At 61.6% G+C, this 27,137-nt stretch overlaps 2 protein-coding genes across 6 annotated transcripts; one reads left to right on the forward strand and one right to left on the reverse strand.

Moving 5' to 3' along the window:
- On the forward strand, positions 1,064-10,458 carry DUSP9 (dual specificity phosphatase 9). Of its 5 annotated transcripts, none has more exons than XM_021079668.1 (5): positions 3,221-4,878; positions 5,288-5,733; positions 6,286-6,693; positions 8,502-8,951; positions 9,098-10,458. In XM_021079668.1, exons 2-5 carry the CDS (start codon positions 5,700-5,702, stop codon positions 9,421-9,423), a joined length of 1,218 nt encoding a protein of 405 aa, XP_020935327.1. In that variant the 5' UTR covers positions 3,221-4,878; positions 5,288-5,699; the 3' UTR covers positions 9,424-10,458. The 5 variants fall into 5 exon arrangements, with proteins under 5 accessions (XP_020935329.1, XP_020935330.1, XP_020935327.1 ...); XM_021079669.1 differs by having other exon boundaries at positions 3,221-4,860; XM_021079670.1 differs by lacking the exons at positions 3,221-4,878; positions 5,288-5,733 and adding an exon at positions 1,064-1,246.
- PNCK (pregnancy up-regulated nonubiquitous CaM kinase) lies at positions 22,079-26,212 on the reverse strand. The gene is given in 13 exon segments (NM_001195366.1): positions 22,079-22,403; positions 22,671-22,815; positions 22,962-22,985; positions 22,988-23,048; positions 23,141-23,219; positions 23,309-23,421; positions 23,517-23,592; positions 23,766-23,889; positions 23,991-24,129; positions 24,217-24,291; positions 24,488-24,619; positions 24,804-24,873; positions 26,152-26,212. Coding segments are annotated over 11 exon segments (1,029 nt in total). The 5' UTR covers positions 24,872-24,873; positions 26,152-26,212; the 3' UTR covers positions 22,079-22,403; positions 22,671-22,677.

The raw sequence follows: 27,137 nt of genomic DNA on the forward strand, positions 1-27,137 counted from the left end.
TGTAAAGGCGCGCATCTGCTGAGGCCGGAAGGGGGCAGAGGGCAGGGTGGGCATGCCGGGCTGGTGGCGGCAGGGCCTCGCCCCGCGGGGCTCCCACGCCCGGGATTGGACCAACAGCGCAGCACGCCTGGGGAAACAGAGCTGCCCTCTCCTCTCTTTCCAGGGGTGATGACTCAGGGGAATTCAAGGCTGCCGCAGACACCAGCCAGGCGGCCAGGCCTCCCTTGGCTGCCCCTCATCCGAGGAGCGAGGAGCGGCTGGCATCCCCGCACTGCCTGCCTCCTCCTCCACGTGGGCCCAGCCCTGAGCCCACTCCGCCTTTGTCACTACGCTGTTGTGTGACCACCAGAAAAGCACTGCCTCGGTTTCCCTGGTTAGAGCATGGCGACAGTCTCGCCGGACTCCCAGAGGGGGATAGGGACAAAAAGAGGTCCTCGGTGGGGATGCCCACGGCCGTCCACGCAGGGGAAAGCCAACACCCCCCTCCCAGCCCCACCCCCAACGTCCTGGCTCCGCCCCTTCCAGGCACTGAGGCCCAAATGCTATTACTCCTAGCCAGGATCTGATAGGCGAGAGTGGGAGAAGTCGGCACAGGGGACCCGCTGGCTCGGGGCACTTGCAGTGCTGTCAGCTGGACCTTCGCCCTCGCCCCTGTGGCAGCGGGCGGTGGCTCTGGGAGCCCGGCTGTGCCTGGTCCTCGATGGGCCGCTCCCCGTCTCTCTTGCGCTAGACTCTTAGGTGCACCCCTCTCCCAGCCAGGGCCAACCTAGGTCAGGGCCTCCTCCCCACTCCTGCGCCCCAAGTTCCGGGGAGGGGGGCTACGCGGCGGGGCCATCGGGGTCGGGGGCGGCGGGGGTCATCCCAGAGAGGGGCCGCGGCGGGCCGAGCGGGCAAAGCTGGCAGGTGGGAGGAAGGCGGGCGGGGGCGGTGGAGGGAGACGCCGGGCAGGCCGCGGCCCCTCCCCACTCCCTCCCCGCGCGCCGCCGGCGACATGCCCCTCCTGGGCAGGGGGCGGAGAAGACGGCGACGGGAGGGGAGGAGGCGGCGGCGGAGGCGGGATTTGGAGTTTCCCTCCGCAGCGGCGGCGGCGGCGGCCCCTCGGCTCCAGGCGAGGCCGCCGCCCGAGGCTCCGGTGGCGCTGGGCGGCAGCGGCGGTGGCGCTTCCCGCCGCCCGGGCTTCGGAAACTTCCCGGCCGCGACGCTAGGAGCCGGCGCAGGAAGCCGAGCGGAACGGAGGTGAGCGGAGGTGAGCGGGAGCACGCGGCGCCCGGGCACCCACCCCACCCCCACCCTGCCTGGCCGCCCCCCGACGTGCGCTCCTCCGCCCTGCACCCCCAAAGTCTTGCCAACGCCCGCCCCACGGGGCCGACCGCACGCGCCCCTGTGCGACCCGGGCACGCGTCCCTACGAGACCCACTCGGTCCTACCACCGCACACCCTCTGCATCCCGCCCGTGCGCCTCCCGTGTCCATGGCCACGCACACCCCTTGACACTTACAGGCGCGTGCACAAACCGTGCACCACAGACCCAGGTCCCTGCAGCGCACACGCCAGCAGCGGCTAACTCACCATCCACTACTGTCCTCAACTCGGGCCAGCACCCATCCCAGACGCTGCCACGCCTCGGTACACACCCAGGCGCGCGAGCGCGCGCGCGTTCACACACACACACACACACACACACACACACATACACACACGCCCAGCACATCCCTGCGATAACGGCGCTAACATAGCTCCCCTCGCCGTGCCCGCTCCATCTCCAACTCCCCATATGCTCGTTACAGACACCCCACCCACGTTCCCAGCCCAGAGACACTGCAATCCACCCACCCCTGAACGAAGCCCCACCACGAACCTCCACACCAGAGGCCAACACCCCCCACTCCTAGGCACACACCTCTAGCATCCCCAGCACGCGCTCCCATACACCCCAACATGTATGCACACCTGCTGGACTCAAGCTCTTCAGCACCCTGCCCCGCCCCCATGGCAAAGAGCCCTCAGCATCCCCCAGCACATCCCCGAGGCCCTCCCACCCCCCCAACACCTGGCAGGAGGGCTCCAGAGGCTGCAGCATTTGGTGGCATCTCTGCCAGGCGCCTCTGGCTGGCCTTGAGCAGCAGCAGCTCACCATCCTGAGCCTCCCCCCCCCCAGGTGCCTCCCTAAACAGACTCTGAGTCTCCCCAGGGACGGGCTTGGCCTCTTCCCTAAGAGCTAAGGAAGGCACTTGGGTGCAAGGTACCCTACTTAGATGTCGGGGTGGGGGGTGAGGAAGAGGAAGGGAGAGGCAGGCACGGAAATGGAGGTGGCCCAGATGAGACCACAGGAGCCCCAATTGCTGGGTGCACACGTAGTAGGTGGGTTTCCTGGGGACAAGAGTCAGAGCGCTGTGTGCGTGCCTGTCTGCCTGTGCCGTGGGGGGAGAGCCGTGTGCCCACGTGTGCTTGTGCGTGTCGAGGCGGGCGAGAGTCTGTGACCCTCTGCGAGAAAAAGCAGGAGCAGCACCCTCCTGGGCTCCCTCATGCAACAATTGGTTTCATTCATTCATGCCTTCTTTGTTAACGAGCATTTCTTCCGTGAGCGCCGCGCGCCAGGCCCTTCACGAGGGCTGTGGCCGGCCGGGGGCCGGGCGCACACCCGCTCCTGCCTTGGAGGACCTCCCAGGCCCGCGAGGAGACCGACCCAGAAAAGCAGAAAACCATCCCCGGCGGAAAGTGGATGTGGTGGAAAAGACACTGGATTTGGCAGGGACGCTGTCGCTGGGAGTTGTGCTCCTGGCCATGTGACCGGGCCGCGACAGCCGAAATCCTGCCACCCGGCCCGGCGGGAACCGCGTATTTGGGGGGGGGGGGGCGCCGCTCTCCGGAGGCTCTGGGGACCAGAAGGCGCACGCGGCGCGCGCGAGGCCTGTGGGCGGCAGCAGCGTTTCCTCGGCCTCCAAGGGGCACTGGCTGGGCCGGGCGGAGGCCGGGGGCGCTCGGCCGGAGCTGGGGCGGCGGGCGCAGCGCCCACCCTACGGGAAGCGCGCGGCCTGGCTCCGCCCGCCGGAGGGGGCCTGGCGAGGCTCAGGCGCGCGGCGCCGCCTCCCCCTGCCCGGCACGCTCGCTCGCTCGCTCGCTCGCTCGGGGAGCGGGTGCAGGGCGGGGCGGGCGCCCAGAGCGGGCGCTGCGGGGGGCCCGAGTGCGGGCGGGGCGCGGGTCGGGGGAGGGGGGCTTGGCTGCGCTCAGCCCTGCAGTGCGGAGGTGGCAACAGGTTCCAGTTTGTCCTGCTGCTGGCGCAGCGGGCGCTGCTGGCGCCGGGCAGCCAGCGCTCACTTTCGAGATTGAATCCCCCCTCCTGAACGCTCTGTCCCCGCGGGAGGGCTGGCCAGCAGGGGTCTGGAGCGAGGCGCGGGGGAGGGCTCCCTTGGAGCCTAGCTTCCCCTCCCCTCGCCACTGCAGAAGTGGCCTCCCTCCTCCTCCTAACTTCCCAGCCTGGCTCTGGTCACCTCCCCCAGGGAGCCCTCTCCAGGAAGCACGCTTGGGCACCTCAGGAGCTCCCAGCTCTCCAGGGGTCCACGACCCTTCTCTCCCACCACACTAAGCCCCCTGGAGAGGGCCCTGGCGGGGGCTGCCACCCCCACTCCCCACAGCACTGCCGAGCCAGGTGCCCTAGGCTGGCACACTGACGGGCCCCTTGGTGCCTTCAGCCCCTGCCCACCCCTGGGCTCCTGCCCGCAGCTGCAGCAGGCCAGTGGGCAGGTGGCAGCCCAGCTCTGCCTCTGGGAGCTGGGATGTAAGAGAAAGGAAGTGCCCCCACCTGGGCACTGCGGTCTGGAGCACAGAGGAGGGAGAGAGAAGCCTGCCCCAGGAAGGTGCCTGGAGGGGTGAGGAAGGAAGAGTATTGGGACAGGCTGCAGGTGGGGGGGGGGAGGCTGAGGCTGGAGGGAATAGGGGCACAGCCCAGCTGCCTGAGGCGCCTGGCTGCAGGCGGTCCCAGACACCGGGACTGATGGGAGGCAGGGGGCCGCTAGAGGCCCCTCGGAGGCGCCCTGGCTCTCTGCAACCTGCGTTACCTCCCAAGTGGTCTCATCGGACTTTGTGGTCCCAGCGAGGAGTGAGCGTTTGGACTGAGCCCTCCTAAAGTGGCTTTGCACACTTCACTCCCTAGTTCCAGGTCTTGTGTGCATCGCTCTGCCTTCTTTTACTGAGTTCTTTGGGGTAGATTTCCCAAAGTGGCCAGAGGGTGTGGCTGGCATTTCTTCTTAGCTTTGGATGCATGTCACCGGATTAATTTCCAAAAGGGCCATACCAGCAGAGAACCCTCTAGAAACCAGCAATCGAGTGGCAGGCCGATTTCACAGCATCCTTGCCAGCACTGGGTGTTCTCATTTTGAGACCCCGTTCCCAGTGTAGCAGGTGGGAGGTGTTAGCCTGTGTTTGTCATTCACTCGCCTGCGGTGCTCTCCCTGGGTCCCATCTCCCCGCCCACGCGGTCTCTTCTGGTCCCTTGGCCATTTATCTATTGGAGCCTTAACCTTTTGATTAACTTGTATGAGCTTTATCTTATCTGCTGCACATTTTCCTTCGGCCCTGCTATTTGCTTTAGATGGGTTTTAAGCAGAGAAGGGACACAGAGCCAGACTTTTCAGAAAGCTCCCCCACCTTATTTCATTGTCTCAGCCCTTATCATGCCCCGTATTATCTTGTTCGGTCTCCCCGTTTATTGCCGGCCTGTCCCGCTAGCCGCTAGCCGGGGCGTGCCGGGCGAGCAGGGGCCAGTGTGTCCCGTCTGTTGATCCTCCTGTGTCCATGGAAGGCTTGGAGGCCCCCCGGCCTTCGCTGAGTGGATAAGCTGCGCGGGACGGTGCCGAGGAGGTGCGAGGCAGCCGGGAGGTAGGGCAAGGGCCTTGGAAGCTGTGAGGATGCCCTGTGCCAGGGCAGGGGGGAGAGGGGACAGCACAGGGGCGGGAGACATTGAAGTCGAAAGTACGCGGCTCTTGCCGAGAAAGGAGGCAAAGCCAGAAGCTGGGGCGGCTGCCAGGATCCATAGCGCGGGAAGAGCAGAGCTGTGGGCCTGAGCAGCAGGGGTTTTGGGTGCTGCTTCCTCCTCCCCTCCGTGATTTCAGGGGCCTCCCCTGGTAGCCCAAGGTGGTGGCTCTGATGAGCCTGTTATGTAGACAGGGCCACTCAAGGCCAGTCAGGGCTCAGGATAGTCCCGGGTCCCCCCAGATGAGTAGAGCTGGAGGCAGCCTCTGGGGCAGGGGCGCTGGGCCCTTGTCCTTACCCCTCCCCCTTCCTCCAGGGGCCTGACTGGCGCCGGCCGGGGGAGCTGCAGCTGGTCCCCTGCTGGGCCCCTGACCTGCCCTTGGCCTCTGCCCTGGCCCTGTCCCGCTTCGGTGGAAGCCCCGGCTCAGCGCGCCACTTGCAGGGCCCACTCAACTGCTTTCACTGGCACTCGTTGGCTCGCTGGCCCCCTGAGCCCGCCCCCGCCGCCCCGCCCCTCTAAACGGCAACTCCACGTCCAAAGGCAGCGGCTTCCAAGGTGGAAGCTGGGTCCTGCTGCCAGGAAGCGGCCAGTGTGCCGGCGGTGGTGGACTCGGCCTCCACGTGCGCGCCTGCTCCGCCGGCCCGCCCTCTTCCCAGTGGCCGGGCCCGAGGACACCCTGCCCGGGGCCAGTGCCCCACATCCTGCGGTGGCCGTGGCTGGGACGTCCATGCACGGCCGCTCGCCGCCGGATCACGCTCCAGGTCTCTCTCCTTTTGTTTCCTGCGGGTTGGGGGAGGCAGCTCCGAGAGGTCCAGCCGAGGTCCAGCCCCCCCCTCGGCACCACCTCTGTTCCCCAGGCTGCCTGGCCACGGGGGGCTCTCGGCCTCGCCCCCCTCAGGCGAGCGTGCGCTCACACCCGCCCCCAAAGTTGGAAGCCAGAAAGTGGAGAGAGTGCGTGCGGGCGCGGCGGGCAGGCGGAGTGAGAGATGCGGAAAGGGGATGTGGGGGAAGGTGGCTGTGGCCTTGGGCCCCCCAGGAGGAGCCAGGACGGGACACGGCGCTTGGCTCTGGCTCTGGAAGGGGCCGTTGGACGCCCAGCTGCCCTCTTCTGCGGGACCGAGGAGCAGCGCGGGTATTTGTCTAGGGGCGTGCCAGAGGAGGATTGGGCGGTAGAAGGGTGTCCCCGGGGGACCCCAGCCTCCCGTTTTGGGGACACGGGGTTGGCTTCACGTCTTGGCCCCTGGGCCCGCGGCCCTTCGCGGCCGGGCGCGAAGGACACGGGCTCACGTCGAGCTCCTTCCCTCTCTCTGCAGCTCCTGAGACCCGATCTGCCGGGAGCCGGGAGCCCATGGAGGGTCTGGGCCGCTCCTGCCTGTGGCTGCGCCGGGAGCTGTCGCCCCCGCGGCCGCGGCTGCTGCTCCTGGACTGCCGCAGCCGGGAGCTGTACGAGTCGGCGCGCATCGGCGGGGCGCTGAGCGTGGCCTTGCCCGCGCTGCTCCTGCGCCGCCTGCGGCGGGGGAGCCTGTCGGTTCGCTCGCTGCTGCCCGGGCCCCCGCTGCAGCCGCCCCCGCCCGCCCCAGTGCTCCTGTACGACCAGGGCGGGGGCCGGCACAGGCGCGGGGAGGCAGAGGCCGAAGCCGAGGAATGGGAGGCCGAGTCAGTGCTGGGGACCCTGCTCCAGAAGCTGCGAGAGGAAGGCTACCTGGCGTACTACCTGCAGGGTAGGTGCGGGTGGTGGCCCGGCGGGCACCAGCCTGGGGAGGACCCTGGCCCAGGGGAAGCATTATGCCTTCTGAGGGCAGTCATAATTCCTTTGACCTTGGGCGAGTCTGGCCTCATTTTGTCTAAAGTGGAGGTGGGACCCTGACCGTAACCTTGGGGAAGTCCTTCACTCTTGGGAGCCCCCGTTTCTGAGCCTGGAAGATGGGGCGAATCGGGCCGGCCTCCAGAATAGAGGATCCACGGAGGTCCCGCTGCGGCACAGTGGGTTCACAATCTGGCTTGTCTCTGTGGAGGCACTGGATCCATCCCCAGCCGTCACAGTGGCTAAGGATATGGTATTGCTGCAGCTGTTGCTCAGATTCCCTGGCCCCGGGATTCCATATGCCTCGGGTGCAGCTGAAAAAAAGAAAAAAAAAAAAAAAAGGAGTTCCCCTTGTGGCTCAGCTGGTTAAGAATCTGAATAATATCCATGAGGGTGCGGGCTCAACCCCTGGCCTCACTCAGTGGGTTTAAAAAAAGGAAAATAAAAGGGAGTTCCCGTTGTGGCTCAGCGGTAACAAACCCAACTAGTATCCGTGAGGACGCGGGTTCGATCCCTGGCCTCGCTCAGTGGGTTAAGGATCCGGCATTGCCGTGAGCTGGGGTGCAGGCCACACACACGACACGGATCCCGCGTTGCTGGGGCTGTGGTGTAGACCGGCAGCTACAGCTCCGATTGGACCCCTGGCCTGGGAATCTCCACTTGCTGCAGGTGCGGCCCTAAAAAGACCCCCCCCCAAAAAAAAGGAATAGAGGACCCAGTGTGGGCTCCGAGCCCTATCCCCACCTCCCCCAGCTGCTCAGCCATGGGCAAGGGAGGCAGGCGCTGGGACAAATCCCACTCTGCAAAGGGTCTGGAGAGGGCAGAGGCGGGGAGAGAGGGAGAGAGGCAGTGAAGGCAAGAAGAGGCAGAGACCTGGCCCCCCTATAGTCTTGGCAGGGCTTGGGGGTGGAGGGGAGGTGGGCTGATGCAGGCACACTGGCTCCTTGCCAAGCCAAACACCCCCAGAGATCCAGGGTAGCAACAGGATGCCCATGAACCTGCAGAGCCAGCTGCCCCCCCGCCCCGCCCCGCCCCAAGGAGGTTCGTTGAACCGTCGTCACTTGCTCCATTCTGAGTGCACCAGGATATAGAAATACAGAAAACACTGCGTTTCCAGCCCCCCCCCCCCCCGCACCCGAGGAAATCGTAGTTATTTGCAGGTGGAGGTGTGCGCCTCTTGGGACTTTGGGGCCATGCAGGCGGAGTGCTACACTCTCCCAGGCCTTCTGCCTCTTGGGGCCCCAGCTTCATCCCTGGAGGCAGCACAGACATGGCTGTCACCTGGTCTCTGCCCTCGAGTGCTCCCTGGTCAGGCTGGATCGGGAGACACCCAGGCAGAGAACTCACATCCGACCGTTTCCTCTTCTTTAACTGATGGCTGCTGTCCTCCCCAAGGCTCTCAGGACATCTAAACTCCATGGAGCCTTCCTGCCTGCCTTGGCTCGGCCCCCGGGGTTGTTATAGCCTCTTGGGGTGCCCTGCCTGGGCCTGGCATCTTGCAGCGGCGGTGGGCGCTGGTCCTGAGCCAGCATGGCTGGGCTGTCCCTAGCGCACCACCCGGGACAGCAGGGTAGGTCAGGCCGCTGGCCTGCAGGTTCTCTTTGGAGACGGCTGCGAGCCCCTTGGGGCACTGAGATGGTCCGGGCTCGCTTTCCTCTCCTCAGCCAGAACACTTGGCTGCCCAGGAGGCCAGGTCCATAGGACCCTCCCCTTGTCCCCTCCTAGGTGGCTTCAGCAGATTCCAGGCCGAATGCCCTCACCTGTGTGAGACCAGCCTCAACAGCCGTGGGGGCCCCAGTGCAGCCCCGGTGCCCAGCCCCGTGGTGGGGCTGGGTGGCCTGTGTCTGGGCTCCGACTGCTCCGATGGGGAATCTGAGCCCGACCGCGACTCCATGAGCTGCGGCCTGGATTCGGAGGGCGCCACGCCCCCCCCAGCAGGGCTGCTGCCGTCCTTCCCCGTCCAGATCCTGCCCAACCTGTACCTGGGCAGTGCCCGGGATTCAGCCAATGTGGAGAGCTTGGCCAAGCTCGGCATCCGCTACATCCTCAACGTCACCCCCAACCTCCCGAACCTCTTCGAGAAGAATGGTGACTTTCACTACAAGCAGATCCCCATCTCGGACCACTGGAGCCAGAACCTGTCCCAGTTCTTTCCTGAGGCCATCGCCTTCATCGGTGAGTCCCCCGCCCGCGCCTTCCCTCTGGCCCTCGCTCTCGGGGCTCCTCCGCCCTCGGGCCCCCGACGGCCTCGAGGGGCCCTCCGGGAGGCCGCCCGCGCCCGCGCCTCACGGCCGCGCTCTGCCCCCCCCCGCCCCCCCCAGACGAGGCCTTGTCCCAGAACTGCGGGGTGCTTGTTCACTGCCTGGCGGGCGTCAGCCGCTCCGTCACCGTCACCGTGGCCTACCTCATGCAGAAGCTCCACCTCTCACTCAACGACGCCTACGACCTGGTCAAGCGCAAGAAGTCCAACATCTCGCCCAACTTCAACTTCATGGGGCAGCTGCTGGACTTCGAGCGCAGCCTGCGGCTGGAGGAGCGGCGCGCCCGGGCGCGGGGCAGCGGGGGGCAGGAGTCGGCGGCGTCCGACCCGCCCTCCTTCTTCACCACCCCTACCAGCGACGGCGTCTTCGAGCTGGACGCCACCTAGGGCGCCCCCCGGGCCGCCCCCCAGCGGGGGCTCCGAGCCACCCGCGCGCTGGGGAGGGGGCAGGAGGGGGCGCCGCCTGGGGGGGTGGGGGTGGGGGGAGCGCAATACCTCATGGGGGGCCGTGGGACGAGGCAGGAGCGGGAGCCCCTCAAGGCTGGTCGTGGGGAGAGAAACACCCTATTAAACGTGCCTATGCGCCGGGCCTGGGGCCACCGGCCCGACCCGCGCCGCTTTTGGGCGGAACCCCGCTCCGGAACCTGCCTCTTCTGTGACTGTTACTTTTCTCTTTGTGGTCTCCTCCTTCGGGAAGGGCGTGGGTGCCGGTTCCGGCCCCCTCCTGTGCCGCAGGGACCTGCTCCCACTCCCGTCCCTGCTCCCAGAGGCCCGCTTACGGGGAGGGGTGGGTGCCCCACCACCAGCAGCACAGCCGGAGACCTTGGGCCTCTGGGCGCAGGGGCCGCCCAGCGGCCGCGGGGACAGCCCCTTTCTGGGTGGCTCCTTGCTGGGCAGTGCTAGTGGGGAGGGCGCCGGCCCGGGAGCCGCTGGGCGGGTTCCCGGCCGCACATCTGGCGCCCTGACTGTTTATCCACTTGACATTTGAAAAGATGCTTTTTTTCCTCTTCCCCCAGATGTCTTGACAGGATCACTGGGGCTCTTTGTGACTGAGGGTGGTCAAACTGCCGCCAGAGGAGATGGGGTCTCAAAGCGAGAGCTGGGGTGGGGGAGGGGAGTAAAAGGCCTAGATTTTGCTGCTGTGGGTTCCACAGCCGTGGTCGCTTTGGGGGGCGGGGAGGGGCCCAAAGCGGTGCACACACATGGTCATTCATCGCGGCACACATCCCTCATGGGCGGTGTGTGCGTGCAGGCGGTGTGTGTGTGTGTGCACGTGTGCACACACACACACACGCATGCTAGCCTGCTCACGGACCCAGCCCAGGGCCAGCAGTCCCTTCAGCAGAGCCGTGTCACCCTTGGGAACCCACACCCCGGTTGCTCTAATTGTTCCTAAATAAATGGTCTCTGTAAGATCCTGAACGGAGGGAAGCTGCTTCCTGAGCACCGTGGAGAGCCTGGGGGACGGGTGGGGAGGGAGGCCTAGGAAGGGGGGGTGCTGGGCCGGTCGGGGGCTCCACATCATTTCCCATCTGGAGTCCACACTGCCTGTCGGCCCAACCTCTGAGTCGCCCGTTCACTCACAGCCCGTGGAGCTCCGACTTTGTGCTGCACACAGCTCGGGGCAGGGACGCAGCAGGGAAGGCGGGAGGGAAGACACCCAACAGACCCAAGGAAGCAGTCGATGACACCTGGCATCTGGTGCGGCAGCGAGAGCAGGGGCCCAGAAGCGGCCTCGGGGGTTGGCAGCTGAGCCCTGAGGCTCAGTGCAGAGTCCAACCCGAGCCCCAGGAGGACCTGAGCTGGGGGATGACGGAAGGCTCCCGCCGGAGGCTGTCCCTCTGCCCGACACAGTGTGGAATTTGGACTGCAGAGGCCTGGGCTGGGGGCAGGGAGAGCCTGAGGAGGCCCTGAGGCCACCTGAAGGGACAGCTGGGACTCGCTCCTCCCTGGCCTCCCGGCCTCAGCTTGGGACTCATCCAGTGCCTTCCACTCACTGGAGCTGGAGCCGTCCTTCCAAAGCCACAATGCCCAGGACTTCTCTGGTGGCACAGTGGGTGAGGGATCTGGCCCTGTTGCTGCGGCAGCTTGGGTCACTGCTGTGGCATGGGTTCCGTCCCTGGCCTGGGAACTTGCACATGCCGCAGGCGCAGCCAATAAATAGATAAATAAAGCCATGATGCCCGATGACAGAGACGCGGCAGGAAGCGACGGGGAAGCTGGAGGGTGGCTGAAACAAGTGGAGACTTTGTGAGCAAGTCCCCACCCTCCAGAATGTAGGATAAAGTCGAAAAACATGTTTGAGTGAGTGGCTGAGCTGGTGGGAAAATAAGAGAACATGTCTGTGGCTGCGGTGTAGACCGGCAGCTGCAGGTCCGGTTCAGCCCCTAGCTTGGGAACTTCCATGTGCCGCGGGTGCGGCTCTAAAAAGAAAGAAAGAAAAATAAAAACCCTCTATGGTCAGAAACATGAAGATACCTGAGACTAGAGGAGTGAGCCAGCTCTGGGGCTTGCGCCTGTCCCACAACCAGGAGCTGGAGGCCGTCCCTGCCTTCTTGGGCACCCTCTTCTCGTGGCTTTCCAGAGGCCACCCACAGGAACTGGGAGACAACGCCCGGGCCCCCGCATGAAGCCAGGACTCTAGAAGGGCAGTGCTCTCCATTCAAAAGTGTGCGCGGCAGAATATTTCCCCCCCCGCCCCCCCGCCGCCACAGATGGTCTCATTCTAATCCTGGAACTCTGTGACGATGTAAACAGGAAAGGCGAAAGGGGCTTGCAGATGCAATTCAGTCAAGGATTGTCCAGGTGGGCCCTAGATGCCATTGTAGGTGTCTTTATCCTGGAAAGAGGGAGGCAGGAGACGTGATGATGCAAACAGGAGTCAGAGCCAGAGAGACCAGAAGATGCTACACTAGTGGCTTTGAACAAAGACGAAAGGACCCCCATCCAAAGAATGTGGGTGGCCTCTAGAAGGTGGAAAAGGCCAGAAAACTGCCTCTTTCCTCCAGGCTCCTCAAGGAATACCCACTGCCCCGCTGACACCTCGATTTTAGATCAGTGAAATCTATCTTGGACTCCCGACCCTTCTCCTTTTTGAGGTAAAATCCCCAAAGGTTAGTATGGAATGTGAATTTCCAGCTAGAAACTGTATTTCCCATCCTCCCTTGCAGCTAAGTGTGGCCGTGTTTTTGCATGCTGTCTTCTTTTCCATTAGAGCCCTTAGCATATTAATCAGTCTTTTTTTGTTGTTGTTGTTTTTGGCCATAACCACAGCATGCAAAAGTTTCTGGGCCACTGATTGAACCCACACCACAGCAGAGACAATGCCAGGTCCTTAACCCACTGAGCCACCAGGGAACTCCTTAACCATAGTATTTTAAATTGCTAATCTGATAATTCCAACATCCCTGCCATATCTGACTCTGGTTCTGACACTTTCTCCGTCTCTTCAAACTGTGATTTTTTTTTTTTTTTGCCATTTAGTATGCCTTGTAGTTTTTTGTTGAAAGCTAGACACGGTATACTGGGTAAAAGAGCTGCAGCAAGGGGGCCTTTACTTACAGGTGGTGAGGTGTGGGTGGAGGGAAGTGTTCTTTCTTCCAACAATTAGGTCCCAGTCTTTTGGTTGTATTTTTTTCTAATGTTTTTTTGTGGCCGCACCTGTGGCACATGGACGTTCTCAGGCCAGGGGTCAAACTTGCGCCTCTGAAGTGACCTGAACTGCTGCAGTTGGATTTTTTTTTTTTTTTTTTTTTTTTTTTGCCATTTGCCTTTGTTTAGGGCTGCGCCCGAGGCATATGGAGATTCCCAGGCTAAGGGTCAAATCAGAGGCCATAGCCACCAGCCTACACCACAGCACAGCAACACAGGATCCAAGCCGCATCTGCAACCTTCCCCACAGCTCACAGCAATGCCGGATCCTTAACCCACTGAGCGAGGCCAGGGATCGAACCGGCATCCTCGAGGGTACTAGTGAGGTTCATGAAGCGCTGAGCTACGACAGGAACTCCAGTCGCAGTCTTTTGGTGACCCTGTGCCTCTGGGGCGTGACCCTCACAGGTGGTTCTCAGTCCCCTCTCCAAGGTGGGAGAGGATGAGTCAAGGGGGCTGAAGCTGGCTAGCTCCCTTCCCCTAAGTCTCTTAGACTCGGATAAAACCCCAGCAGATCAGGCTCTGCTAGGAGAGCTTGTCTTGAGGGCGAGCTTTGTTCAGAAAGGAATGCTCTGGAGTATTTCAAAATGCCTCCTTTCCCCCTCCCCCGGCCGGAAGCATGAGCTTTTCCTCCTGTCTTCACTGTGCGAACCTGGTGGGGCTGCTGCAGGTAAACCCCACAAAAGTGTGGGGGCCTTTAACTCCCTGGCTCGTCCACACTCGCCTCCCGCACATCCTCAGTTACCATGCGGCTTTCCCTAGCCCCGCCCCGTGTACCCCCTCGAGGCTTCCTGCTCTGTAGCCACCTGTGCGTCTCTCCGGCCTGGGGAGCAGTGGTTTGCCCTGTGTCCTCTCTTCGCTGATGGATCTAAGAAGAGGTGTCGATTCTCTCCAGGTCAAAGACTGGAACTGCCCTGGCTCTGTTCTGAGTGGCCCATTTTTATCATTACAGGTTACATTTGTACGATTCTTCTACCTCAGCCAGAAGGTCCAGGCACTAAAACAAACAAACAAACAAACAGAGTTCCTGTCGTGACACGGCGGAAACGAATCCGACTAGGAACCGTGAGGTTGCAGGTTGGATCCCTGGCCTCACTCAGTGAGTTAAGGATCCGGCGTTGCCATGAGCCATGCTGTAGGTCACAGACGCGGCACGGATCCCGCGTTGCTGGGGCTGTGGTGTAGGCCGGCGGCTCCAGCTCTGATTGGACCCCTAGCCTGGGAATCTCCATATGCTGCAGCTGCAGCCCTAAAAAGAAAAAAAAAAAAAATTTACTCCGAACATCACTAAGCAAAGTGAATACGCTAAAGTCTCCTGTTAAAGATAAGAATTTTTTTTATGGCACATGGAAGTTCCCAGGCTAGGGGTCCAATCGGAGCTGCAGCTGCCAGCCTACACCACAGCCACAGCAACGCAGAATCCGAGACAAATCTGCGACCTACACCACAGCTCATGGCACGGCTGGATCCTTAACCTACTGAGCAAGGCCAGGGATTGAACCAGAGTCCTCTTGGATACTAGTCGGGTTCACCACCGCTGGGCCACAACGGAACTCCAAGACAAGATTTTTAAAAATCCAGCCGCAGGATATTTATAAGTGGTATATCTAAGTAATAGAACAAAAAAAGAAAGATTGGAAGGTCAGGGCTTCCAGCTATGGCCCAATGAGGATATCAACAACAAATGTCCCCACCTCAAAAAGAACAACTACAAAGCTGGACAAAATTGACAAAAACCTTTGTGATCTAGAATCAACCCAAGGTGTCTAATAAGCTGGGAAGCTGGGACTCTGTGGCCTTCGGCCTAGGGCTGCTCTCATCCCTCCTAGCTTGCTGTCACATGGCCCACAGCCATACCCAGGGGCATCGTCTTTGCAAGGGACTCCTCAGGGGCAGATCACCAGGGAGGTTGTGAACGTGGCTGGGGCAAGCATACTTCTGACTGGCTGGACAATGGAGAGCTCCCGAGCTGTTCAGGCTCTCCTGGACTCCCTTGAGGCCAGGCACCTGTATGTAGGAGACGCAAAAGGGTCAGTGGAAAGAAAACCCGGGCAAGGCCTGAAAACAGGCTTAAATTTTAAACTAGGCTAAGCTCTTTTTTTTTTTTTTTTTTTTTTTTAACGCAGCAGAGGCTCTAGTGACTGCATACTGCAGTGGGGGACAAATTTCACAGACTTAGACTGGAAAGGTTACACAACAAAGAAATGAGTTAAAACACACACGCACAACAAAAGAAACCACCTCCGGGGGAAAGCGGATATTAGAATCCAGAGTTTCTGGAAAATATTATCTAAAATGTTTGATTTGGGAGTTCCCGTCGTGGCGCAGGGGTTAACGAATCCGACGAGGAACCATGAGGTTGTGGGTTCGGTCCCTGGCCTTGCTCAGTGGGTTCAGGATCCGGCGTGTCCGTGAGCTGGGGTGTAGGTCGCAGACGCGGCTCGGATCCCGCGTGGCTGTGGCTCTGGTGTAGGCCGGTGGCTACAGCTCCGATTCGACCCCTAGCCTGGGAATCTCCAGATGCTGCGGAAGCGGCCCTAGAAAAAGCAAAAAGACTAAATAAATAAATAAATAATAAAAAAATAAAATGTTTGATTTGTTTATTCATTGATTTCAGCAGATAAAAACTTCAAAGCACGTATTATAAATATGTTCAAAGTACTAAAGAAAACCATGCTTAAGGAGTTAAAGGAAAGTATAAAAAGAATGAATAAACAAATAGAGATTCTTAATAAAGAAATTATGAGGGAGTCCCGTTGTGGCTCAGTGGGTTAAGAACCTGACTAGTGTGCATGAGGATATAGGTTCATCCCTGGCCTCGCTCAGTGGGTTAATGATCCGGCGTTGCCAAAAGCTGCGGCACAGGTTGCCGACATGTCTCAGATTCCGAGCTGCTGTGGCTGTGGTGCAGGCCGGCAGCTAGAGCTCCAATTCAGCCCCTAGCCTGGGAACCTCCCTATGCCGCAGGTACAGCCTAAAAAGAAAACAAGAAAGTATGAAAAGATAACTAAATGGAAATAATGGATTTGAAGACTTCAATAACCAAAATGAACATTTTTCTGAAAGTACTAAAGCGTATATTGAAGATGTCACGAGGAGTTCCCATCGTGGCGCAGTGGTTAACGAATCCAACTAGGAACCATGAGGTTGCGGGTTCGGTCCCTGCCCTTGCTCAGTGGGTTAACGATCTGGCGTTGCCATGAGCTGGGGTGTAGGTCACAGACGTGGCTCGGATCCTGCGTTGCTGTGGCTCTGGCGTAGGCTGGAGACTGCAGCTCCGATTCGACCCCTAGCCTGGGACCCTCCATATGCCGCCGGAGCGGCCCAAAGAAATAGCAAAAAAAAAAAAAGAAGAAGAAGAAGATGTCATGAGAAATTACCCATAAGGAGGAGTTCCCATTGTGGCTCAGCAGCCACAAGCCCGACTAGTATCCATGAGGACTCGGGTTCGATCCCTGGCCTCGCTCAATGGGTTAAGGATCTGGCATTGCTGTGAGCTGTGATATAGGTCGCAGGCGACACTTGGGTCTGGCGTTGCTGCGGCTGTGGTGTAGGCTGGCAGCTGGAGCTCCAATTCAACCCCTAGCTTGGGAACTTCCATATGCTTCAGGTGAGGCCCTAAAAAGAAAAAAGAAAAAAAAAATTATCCACGAGGCATTCCGTTGTGGTGCAGCAGGTTAAGAATCCAGTACTGGAGTTCTCATTGTGGCTCAGCAGAAACGAATCCGACTAGTATCCAGGAGGCTGTGGGTTCCATCCCTGGCCTCACTCAGTGGGTTAAGGATGTGGCATTGCCGTGGCTGTGGCTGGCAGCTGTAGCTCTGATCGGACCCCTAGCCTGGGAATAAACATGCATGTGCCTCGGGTGTGGCCCTAAAAAGCAAAACAAACAAACAAAAAAGAATCCGGTGTTGTCACTGCAGCGCTTGGGTTGCTGTGGTGTGGTTTGATCCCTAGCCCAGGAACTTCCACGTGCTTCGGGTGCATCCAAAAAAAAAAAAAAAAAAAAAAAAAAAAGCAAATCCAGAGAGACAGGGGCTGGGGAGAGGGGGAGTTAGCACTGATGGGTACAGCATTTTCTTCTGGAGTGATGAAAATGTTCTCGATTTAGATCGTGATGATGTGAACTGTAAATACAGATCTTCCGGAGTTCCCGTCGTGGCGCAGTGGTTAACGAATCCGACTAGGAACCATGAGGTTTCAGGTTCGGTCCCTGCCCTCGCTCAGTGGGTTAACGATCCGGCGTTGCCGTGAGCTGTGGTGTAGGTCACAGACGTGGCTTGCTGTGCCTGTGGTGGAGGCCGGTGGCTACAGCTCCGATTCGACCCCTAGCCTGGGAACCTCCATATGCTGTGGGAGTGGCCCAAAGAAATAGCAAAAAAAAGACAAATAAATAAATAAATAAATACAGATCTTCCTCAACTTACAATGGGGCTGCATATCCATAAACCCATCATAAGTTGAAAATACCCTCAGTCGGGAGTTCCCATTGTGGCACGGCAGAAACGAATCTGACGAGGAACCACGAGATTTCAGGTTTGATCCCTGGCCTCACTCCGTGGGTTAAGGATCCGCTGTTGCCACAAGCGGCGGTGTAGGTCGAAGACGCGGCTCAGATCCCACATTGCTGTGGCTGTGGTGTAGGCTGGCAGCCGTAGCTCCAAATCAACCCCTAGCCTGGGAACCTCCATATGCAGCCCTAAAAAAGCAAAAAAAAAAAAAAAAAAAAAAAAAAAATACTCTAAGTCGAAAATGCATTTAATGCACCTAACCCAGCAAACATCACAGCTTAGCCTAGCCTACCTTAAACATGCTCCAAACACTCGTATTAGGTTACGATTGACAAAATCATCTAACACAAGGCTGAGTGGGAGCCGTGGTGGCTGTCACTGCCCAGAATCACGAGAAAGGATTGGACGCCGCATCACTAGCCCAGGGAGAGAGCAAAATTCAAGATTTGAAGCACAGGTTCTACTGAACGCATATGGCTTTCGTACCATCACAAAAGCCAAAAAATCATACATCAAACTATTATAAGTCAGGGACCATCTGTATCCCAAAATAACCACTAGATTGTGCATCATAAGGGCTGAATTTTATGATATGTGAATTATACCTCAGTAATAATAAAAAAATAAAGCTTACGTTTGAAGGGGAAAGAATTGAACGAAACATACCAGGAAAATATTCACCAAAAGAAAGACATAGTTGCGATGTACGAACACTGCAAGGGAAAAGCATTGCTCGGATTAGTGCCTGTCGCTCCACTGCGATCAAATATTCAACTTACCTGAAATACACACAAGCTCTAAACTCATCTGCACTGAATAACCTAACTTAAAAATACATAAAGGGAGTTATCGCTGTGGCTTAGCAGTAATGAACCCACTTAGTATCCATGAGGATGTGGGTTCGATCCCTGGCCTCGCTCTGTGGGTTAAGGATCCAGCATTGCCGTGAGCTGGGGTGTAGGTTGCAGACACAGCTCGGATCCCGTGTGGCTGTAGCTGTGGTGTAGGCCGGCAGCTGCAGCTCCAATTCGACCTCTAGCCTGGGAACCTCCCTATGCTGCAGGTGCAGCCCTAAAAAGACAAAAAAAAACCCCACAAACCCGAAGCATTTTTTTCAGGGCCGCACCCACGGCATACGACAGTTCCCAGGCTAGGGGTCGAATTGGAGCTGCAGCCGCCGGCCTACACCACAGCTACAGCCACCCGGGATCCAAGCTGCATCTGCGACCTGCACCACAGCTCACGGCAACGCCGGGTCCCTAGCCCACTGAGTGAGGCCAGGGATCAAACCTGCGTCCTCATGGATACCCGTTGGATTCATTTCCACTGCACTGCACTGGGAACTCCTCCCTTTTTTTTTTTTTTTTTTTTTTTGCTTTTTGGCCGCACCTACCTCACATGGAAGTTCCCGGGCCAGGGACGGAATCAGAGCCACATTTGCGGCCTACACCACTGCTGCTGCAACAGTGGATCCTTAACCTACTGCACCGGGCCAGGGATCCACAGAGACAAATCAGCTCATTATCCCAGTGCGCCACAGCCGGAACTCCTGGAAAACTCCTTAAAGCAAAAATGCGATCTCGTTACTGTCCTTCCTACCAGCCAATCTCTGACCACGTTTCACAACCGCCCCCAACCAACCAAACCTGGTCATTCGTTTTTTTCCCAAACACTCCACACTTCACGTCTTGCCCACGTGAGGAGACAAAGCAGGACGTGGGTGGAGAACACGGCTGCCTCGTGCCCCCCAGCGTCACGGCAGGGGCCTGGCATGGTCGTGTCATCTCACGAATAGGCCTGCTTCTCTGACTCCCTCGGTCCCCCTGCTCCGTCCACTACGACCGCCTCCATGCTTCCAGTCTGTCTTCTGCCACCCACCATGGCCCGCAGACCTGTGTCCCTGCCATCAGCCCCGCCCCACTTCCCAGCGGTTGGTCCCACACGGAACCCCAGAGGGATCTTTCTAGGGCCCAGACCCTGCACCCTACCTCCCAGGTTCCCATTTCACAGGGAAATAGTTAAATGAAATAGAGGCACAGGACTTCCTGTCGTGGCCCAGCGGTCGACGAATCCGACTAGGATCCATGAGGATGCGGGTTCGATCCCTGGCCTCACTCCATGGGTTAAGGATCCGGCGTTGCCATGAGCTGTGGTGTAGGTCGCAGGAGTGGCTCCGATTAGACCCCCTAGCCTGGGAACCTCCATATGCCGCGGGTGCAGCCCTGGAAAAAACAAAAAAGAAGAAGAAAAAGAAATAGAGGCACAGAGGATGTTAATTAAAGGCCCTAAAACCTCCTGCAAGCCTCTAAGTCAAAGCCAGGGTAGTGCCCCCGCCCGGGCGCTCTTTCTGCCTCCTGCGCTGACAGATTCCACAAGAAGGATAAAGAACTGCCCCGTCTTCTCGAGTCCCCACACGACCTTCACCTTCCCCACGAGCCCTCCTCACTTGCAGAGGCAGCCAGGAGACAGCGCCAAGGCGGGGTGGCCTTGGCCGGTGGCCTTGGCTCAGTTCCCTGGCCTCTCTGCCTCCGACTCCTCATGTGGAAAGCGGGGACAATGATAAGGACAGGCGCTGACGCATGCCAAGTTCTCCGAAACAGTGCCCGGCGCACAGTAAGTGCTCAATAAAGACTCGCCACTGAGCTAAGCCTTTTAATCAGAGGCGGATGAGAAGCTTCTGTTACTCTACTTCCGTGCGCCTTCAGGCACCTCCAGCTGGTCCGAAGCCAGTCGTGTTCCCTCTCCCCCAAGCCAGCCCAGCTGAACCCCTCTTGGTGCACAGGTCCACGGTCCACCCAGAAGGCGTGGGCCACCCTGGGCCTCCTCTCCATTCCCCACCCCCAAGCCATCCCTGACACCCCCCCCACCCCGCCTCCCCATCCTGGGTGACCCCCCAAGTCCCTGCCACTCACAGGTTTGCTCCAAGACAGGCATGTGACCCACCCTGAGCGGCCCAGAACCAGACAGAGCTTCGTCGTGATGCCCACAAGGGCCTCCGCAGCCTGACAAGAGCGCCCTCCATCCCCACCTCTCCAGCTGCTCACCAGGCTCCAGTCTGGCCGGTCCCTGCTGCCACCAGTCTCCGTGCCTGAGCACCTGCTGCTCCGGGAGCCTGAAACGCGCTCACCCTCCCAGGCTGCGCAGGGCATCCCACCGCCCAGATGACCCAAAGCTTTCCTCGCGCGAACTGCCCCCTCAGCTGGAAGGACTCAGAGGGCTACAGGAAGGGTGCCACCTCTGCCTGACCCAAGGGGCCCCGTCTTCCCTCCCCCAGGTGAGACCTTCCCTGGGGCAGGATGGGGTGGGGGGCTGATGGAGGACACGCTTTTGAGCAGCTGGCCCAGGTGCTGAATGATCAAAAGGTGGCTGATGGACGTGGGAAAATGTGACCATGGCGCCCCCTGCTGGCCGGAGGTCAAACTGCACGCCATGTGAGGGCAGCGGGAGCCCGGGCCTCTACTCCGGAGGCAGCCGGAGCTGGAAGCGCAGGCGATCCCCAGAGGAGCGCGATTCCTTCTGGAAGGCTGGCTCTGGTGCTCCTGCTCAGGGCTCCGGGAGCAGCAAGCTGCAGACCTCTCCCCGCGCAGATCATTCCCCTTCGTCAGCGTGAGCCCACCCCGCCACCACACGGCCTCCTGCAGGCGGGCAGGCACCTTGCCCACTGGGCCCGGCACAGAGCAGAGGCCCAATCGATTCTGACCATTGGTTCTGACAATGAACCGAAAACAAGTAGCTGCGGTGGAGGACCAGAGTGAACTGAAAAGCCGGGCAGAGAACCATCGAAGGGGACATCCGAGGGGGCAGGCAGATGACAATGCCCCAAGTTGGAGACTAATGGGAGGCAGGACAGGCCATCGGAGGTGAAGAGACCAAGCTAGGAGACCCAGCCAAGATGATGGCAGCCCGCGGTCCCCTGGACTGTGGGCAGAGGAAGGGGAGCAGGCGTGGTAGGACTGCATCGTGTGACCCCCCCCCCAAAGCCTGGAGCGAAGAACGGCCTAGGAGTGGCTGTGGGGACAGAAAAGGAAGCTACCTACCACCTGGGGCCCTGCCCTGGGCTCAGGAGCAGGAGCGGGAGAGAGAATGCAGGGGAGGAGAAAGCAGAGAGGGACCTGCAGGCCTGGGAAGCAGCAGGCGGACGTGCCCAGCCCGGGCTGCGCCGTTACCCGGAGGCACGGGGAGCGCACCTACCTTCCTCAGGGACAGCCAGGCCCCTGCTACAGCCCCACCCTGAGACCCCGGCCAGCCCTGCTCTGGGCCTCACCGCCTCCCCTCGGGTCCCGGTGCGGGAAAGGGCGGTCAGCTCGCCCACAACTCTAAGGACCGAGGAGAGGCCCTGGGAGCCTTCCGGCAGCGCAGGAGAAAGGCCTCCGCTAGGAGAGGCTTGGGGCCCAGCGGGGCTCCGGAGCCCCGCTCCATCCAGAATGAGGCTGCAAGGGGCAGGGGCTGTGCGGGCCGCAAGACGGGCCACCACTCTTCACACCCGAAGCCACCACCCAGCCTGGGTTCGTGGGGCCTGGGGCCCATGGGTTCCAAAGCCAGGACACAACACAGGGTCGAGGGCCCAGCGGCGCGCTCTCCTGGCGGAGGGGCGCTCCTCCTCCGCCCTCTGATACTGGGCTTCCGGCGAGCGCCCTTCTGCCCAAGAAAGCGTGCGCTGGCAACGCTCTGTCCGCCTCTGGCTGGCACTTTGGGAAGTGGGCACAGGAAGTTCTTGGACGACCCGGAGCCTGTGTGCCATGATCGGTGGATCAGAGGGAGCAAAGGTTTGGGTGGCGATGGGCAAGGTCACGTGGTGGGTAGCGGGCCTGCCTCCTGCGTTCCCTCCCCACCCTCGCCCCGACCCATCAGCCCTCCTGCCAGTGCACCGCCGCCGCCCATTGCTCTGTCTGTCTTTATTGATCTGGGGGAAACCGGAGAGGGCTGGGGGGCCACGACACAAGCAGCACCACTCACAGTCAGCGAAGCACAGAACAGCACGCAGCAAGGACAGCCCCTGGGGCCTCTTGGCTTCTAGAAGGGATGTGGCAGCGACAGGGGAAAGGAGCCCCTGTGGACATGCCCCCCCACCCCACGCGCCATGCACCCCGCCCACAGGACTCAAACTCGTGCGCAGAGGCCAGCCCCGTGGGCAGGGGGAGAGGGGGGAACTGAAGGGTCCATTGGAAGGGAGTGGGGGTCGATGCCGTCGGCCTCAGCATCTGCCTGGGCGGGGGAGAAGCACAGAGAAGGGGGACGGTCAGCAGGCGCCCCGGCCTGGCCGGCGCCCCCGGCTCCAGCCAAGGCTCTCAACAGTGGTACCCACTGGGTCTTGACACGGGGCCTCCCCCCTCCCGGGCTCACACCAGCTCCTCCAGGAACCCAGGCTCCTCTCGTCTGCGCCCTCTGCTCCCAGCCCTCCAAGCGGGCCTGCCACCCTCTCAGCTCACTGAGGCGCCAGCTCCAGGGGGGGCAGGGCCCACCCCCACGCACCTGGGTGTCACCACTTAGAGAGCTGGCCAGTCTGGAGGCCGGGGTGGCTGTGGCTGGCCATCCTCCGCCCCGAGGCCTCCTCACCCTCTGGGCTCTGCCCCAGCTTGCGGATGTGGCGCAGGAAGGAGGTGGCATTGAATGCTCGCTGCAGGAGGAGAGCGATGTCAGGCCACGGCGCTGGTCCCAAGACCTCGAGGTCAGCACGGACCATTCCCCCTGAGGCTGAGGAATGGGACAGCCCCGCGGGGGGCAGCCTTGAGCCAGGTCCACGGGTCCCTCCCCCGCACCGACCTTCCAGTGGTTTCGGGCGAAATTTTCTGGATCTGCTCACTGACTGAGCCCAAGATGTCCTTGTCAAAGGCCGCGTCCCCGGAGATCCTAGGGGGAGGCCGAGGGTCAGTGGGGGGTGGGGGGCCTCTGAGGATGCGGTCCTTCCGGTCTCGGGACAGCTCAGCAGGGGTCCGGCTCACCAGAGATGCTGTAAGGCCTGCTGGCAGGTGAACCTCTTCTGGGGGTCTCGCTCCAGAAGGTGCCGGATGAAGTCTTTGGCTGGAGCGGGAGGCCAGGTCAGCCCACCCTGTCCCCGCGGCTCCTCGTCACTCCCCCTTCCCTGAGCTCGGGGCCACCCTCCAGTTCACCTGATTCGGAGATGTCATCCCAAAAGGGAGAGTCGAACTCGTAGCTGGCCCTCAGGATCTGGCTGAAGAGCTCAGGATCGCTCTCGTCGTAGAAGGGGGGGTACCCACACAGCCTGGCACCCACAGATGAATCACCCAGCTGTCCAAACCTCCCCAACCCAGCAGGGGGCAGGCAGGCGGGAGAAGAGCCTTTCCGGTGGTCACTCACAGGATGTAGGAGATGACACCCAGGGCCCACACGTCTACGGCCTTCCCGTAGGGTTTCTGCTCCAAGAGCTCCGGGGCTGGGGGGGCAGAGACAGACAGATGCGGACCCGCGCACCACGCCAGTGCCGCCCGGCTCAGTCTCGTCCACCCCAGGGGAGGCCCACCGCCCGCCCTGGCCCTGGCGTCGCAGCTCCCACGGGGTCGCCCAGGCCCCCGCCCCAGAGAGCCTCGGGGCACCCCCCTCGCTTACCCACGTATCCCGGGGTCCCACAGGCGGTGCCCAGCATGTTGCCAGCCTGGATTTTGGAGAGGCCAAAGTCAGAGACCATGATCTTGGAGTCCTCGAAGGGCGTGGCATAGAGGAGGTTTTCAGGCTGTGACATAACAGAACCGGAGAGAGCACTAGGTCAGCCCTCCGGTGCCCCCGGGCCCGTGGTGCACAGGGACGCGGGGCAAGGCCCAGGCGGGCAGGCACCTTGAGGTCTCGGTGCACGATGCCCAGGCTGTGCAGGTAGGAGACAGCGCCGAGGACCTGGCCCACCAGGTGGCTGGCGTCCTTCTCTGTGTAGGAGCCGCGCTCCATGATGCGATCAAACAGCTCGCCCCCGGTCACCCTGGGGGGAGCGGGGGCTCAGCTGGCCCAGGCCCTGGGCCCCAGCCCGTCACCCAGCCCCCCGCCCAGCCCGATCTCCCCTCCTCACAGCTCCATGGCCAGGTAGAGGTGGGAAGGGCTCTCGTGGACATCCTCCAGAGCCACGATGTTGGGGTGGCTGACCCTGCAGGGGCAAGACAAAGCCCCTTACGGGCTGGCCCTGCCCCCTCGGGACCCCAGGGAAGCCCTTCGCCCTCTTCTTTCCCTCCCACCCCGGGCCCCTTCCCTGGCACAGGCCGCCCCCGCAAGGCAGAGCCCCAGGCCAGGCCTTCCCGGGGACACCGCGGAGGCAGGGCGCTCCCCGCGCCGCCGGAGCACACCTGCGGAGCACCGCGATCTCGTTCTCCACCAGGGCCTCCTTGCCTCGAAGGGCCTTCTTGGGGATGCACTTGAGGGCGACAAGGTGCGAAGAGCCCCGCTCCTGCGCCAGCACCACCTCTGAGAAAGCGCCCCTGCGACGGAGGGGGAGGCAGGGAGGGAGGGGGAGAGGCGAGGAGAGGGGGAGGGAGAGCAGAGGGGGGGAGGGGCCCCCCCTAGCTGAAGGCGATGGGGAGGCCGTCCAGGCCCCACGCCGTCCCCCCCATTCACACACTCACATTCACACACGCACTCACATTCACGCCCACACACACTCACGAGCCGAGCTTCTCCCGGATCTCGTAGACGCTGCTGATGTCCTCCGTCTGTTTCTTGAGCAGCAGCATGTCTGGGGGGGGGGGGGAGAGCTGGAGGGAGGCTCCCTGGGCGAGGGGCAGCCCCGGCCCCCGGCCCAGACCCCGCAGTGCCTCCGCCCCCCTCAGCGACAGCCCCCCTCAGGGACACAGGTCCCGGACAGCCCTCCCCCAGCCCGGGAGCTCGCCCCTCCCCCACCGTCCAGGTCCCGCACTCCCAGGTGGACGCCTCCCAGCGGGGCCGCCGCGTACACGCCTCCCCTTCCCAGAGGCACGGCTGCGATCCGGCGACCCCCTCCCCCCCACGACGCCCCCCACAACCGAGTCAGCCGAGACGGGCCGCCTTCTAGAAGGCTCCATGCCCCCTCCACCGCCCGGCCCCCCCAGGCCCGCCCCATCCACAGCACCCAGAGGCGCCCCCCCTTCCGCCGCCCCCAGGCCTAGACCTGCCACCCACGGCCCAGCGCCCACAGGCACGCGCCCCCCAGCCCACTAACCCGCCCGAGATGCACCTGCGAGACCCCGCGCACAGCCGCCTGCCACGGCCACCCACGCGGCCGCCCAGGCGCACCCGGGCCCTCGGCGCCTCGCGGCGGGAGGGACTCCGCAGCCTGGGCCTCCCGCGTCCCGAGCTGCATGGGCCGCGCGCGTGCTGGCCGGGGGCGCGCCGGGCGTGACAGGTGTGCGCGGGGGCTGCGGCGGCCGTGGCCCGGGACCCCGCACGCCCCCGCCCGCGCGCGCCCGCGCCCCGGAGCGCCGGGTGCGGACCTGGAGCCAAAGCGAAGCCGCAGCGTCGCCTGGCGCCGTGACCACCGCGCCGAGCCCCCCGCCCGCGCCTGGCGGCCCCGCCCCCGCCGCGCGCGCCCCCGCCGCGCGCGCCCCTGCCGCCCGCCGGCAGCCGAGCGCGCGGTGGCCGAGCGCGGCCGGCCGCGGCGCTGCAGGGCGCCTTGTAAGGCAATCGACCGGCGCCCGGCGCCTCGCCTCCCTCCTTGGTCACTCATGCGGGTTCCTGCGGGCTGCGGCACTCGGGTGGCCTGACTGGGCCGACCCCAGGGCCTTTGCACCACCGGTGTCCTCCTCCAGCGGTCTCCTCACCCACTTGTTGACATGGCTCTCGGCGCGCCTTTGCGTTTCTGCTCTAATGTCCTCTCCGGGGACAGGCTGTCCAGGCCATCTGGTCTGAAACGGCCTCCTTCCCTCGCCCCAGCGCTGCCACTGCCACTTCTGCCGCCTCGTCTGAGCCCCCATGAGCACACTGCTGCAGCCTCCTGCCCCGCTCCCCTGCCCTCCGACCCCACCCTAACCTCCCCTACCTGAAGTTCCTTTCCCACGGAGGAGCCAGAGCGCTCCTTGTGTTCAGCTCTCGTCACCTCTGGGCTCCAAACCCTCCCACAGTGTCACTCCACACCCAAGCATGAGTCCTCCCGGGGGCTAAGGGCTCCCACTCACTGCTCCCGCCCCTTTCCACCCACTCTCCCCCTTGCTCAAGCAGCTCTAGCCAGCTCCAGCCACACTGGCTTCCCTTTTTAAAAAAAAAAAAAAAATGAGACTTTTCCCTGAGTATTTATTTACTTATTTATTTAGTTAGTTATCGGCGGTGCTCACGGCACGTGGCCAGGGATCGCACCCATGCCTCAGCAGTGACTCAAGCCACAGCAGTGACGACGCTGGATCCTTAACACACAGGGCGGCAAGGAAACTCCCACACTGGCTTCTCAACTGGCCCTCGATCACTCCGTACGTGCACTTGCCCCAGGGCCTCTACCTCTGCCTGGAATACCCTTCACTCAGTTATCTGCTGGGCTTGCTCCCTCACTCCGCAGGTCTCAGTTCAAAGGTCACCTCCTCAAACAGGCTTCAGCTGCCGCCACCCCTCCCCGCCCTCCCACCCATCTTAAGAGCATGCCTCTGCAACGTCATCTTCTCGTTGGCTTCTCTTCCTCCTAGAAGGTGTCTCTGCTGACTCGGCCAAGGAGAATCACTCAGGAAAGAAGTGCTGGGTGACTGAATTCAACCCAGCAATTAGAGGATTCCTCCCACCCAGTCTCATCTGGGTTCTGACACTGCTCCCGGGGGTCCGGGGCCCACCAGGAAAAGGAGCACATCCGCACAGACTAGTGTCACAGGGGCTCCATGGAGTCTCGGGCTCCAGCAGTGTTCCCCTGCATCTGTCTTCACGGGGGGGCTGGCACGCAAACCGAAGTCCCATCTTACTTGCTTGTTTAATGAGTACACGTCCAGGAGTGCCCGTTGTGGCTCAGTGGGTTACGAACGCAACCGATATCCATGAGGATGTGGA

The sequence above is a fragment of the Sus scrofa genome, chromosome X, assembly GCF_000003025.6.
Source record: "Sus scrofa isolate TJ Tabasco breed Duroc chromosome X, Sscrofa11.1, whole genome shotgun sequence".
NCBI classification, from domain to species: domain Eukaryota; kingdom Metazoa; phylum Chordata; class Mammalia; order Artiodactyla; family Suidae; genus Sus; species Sus scrofa.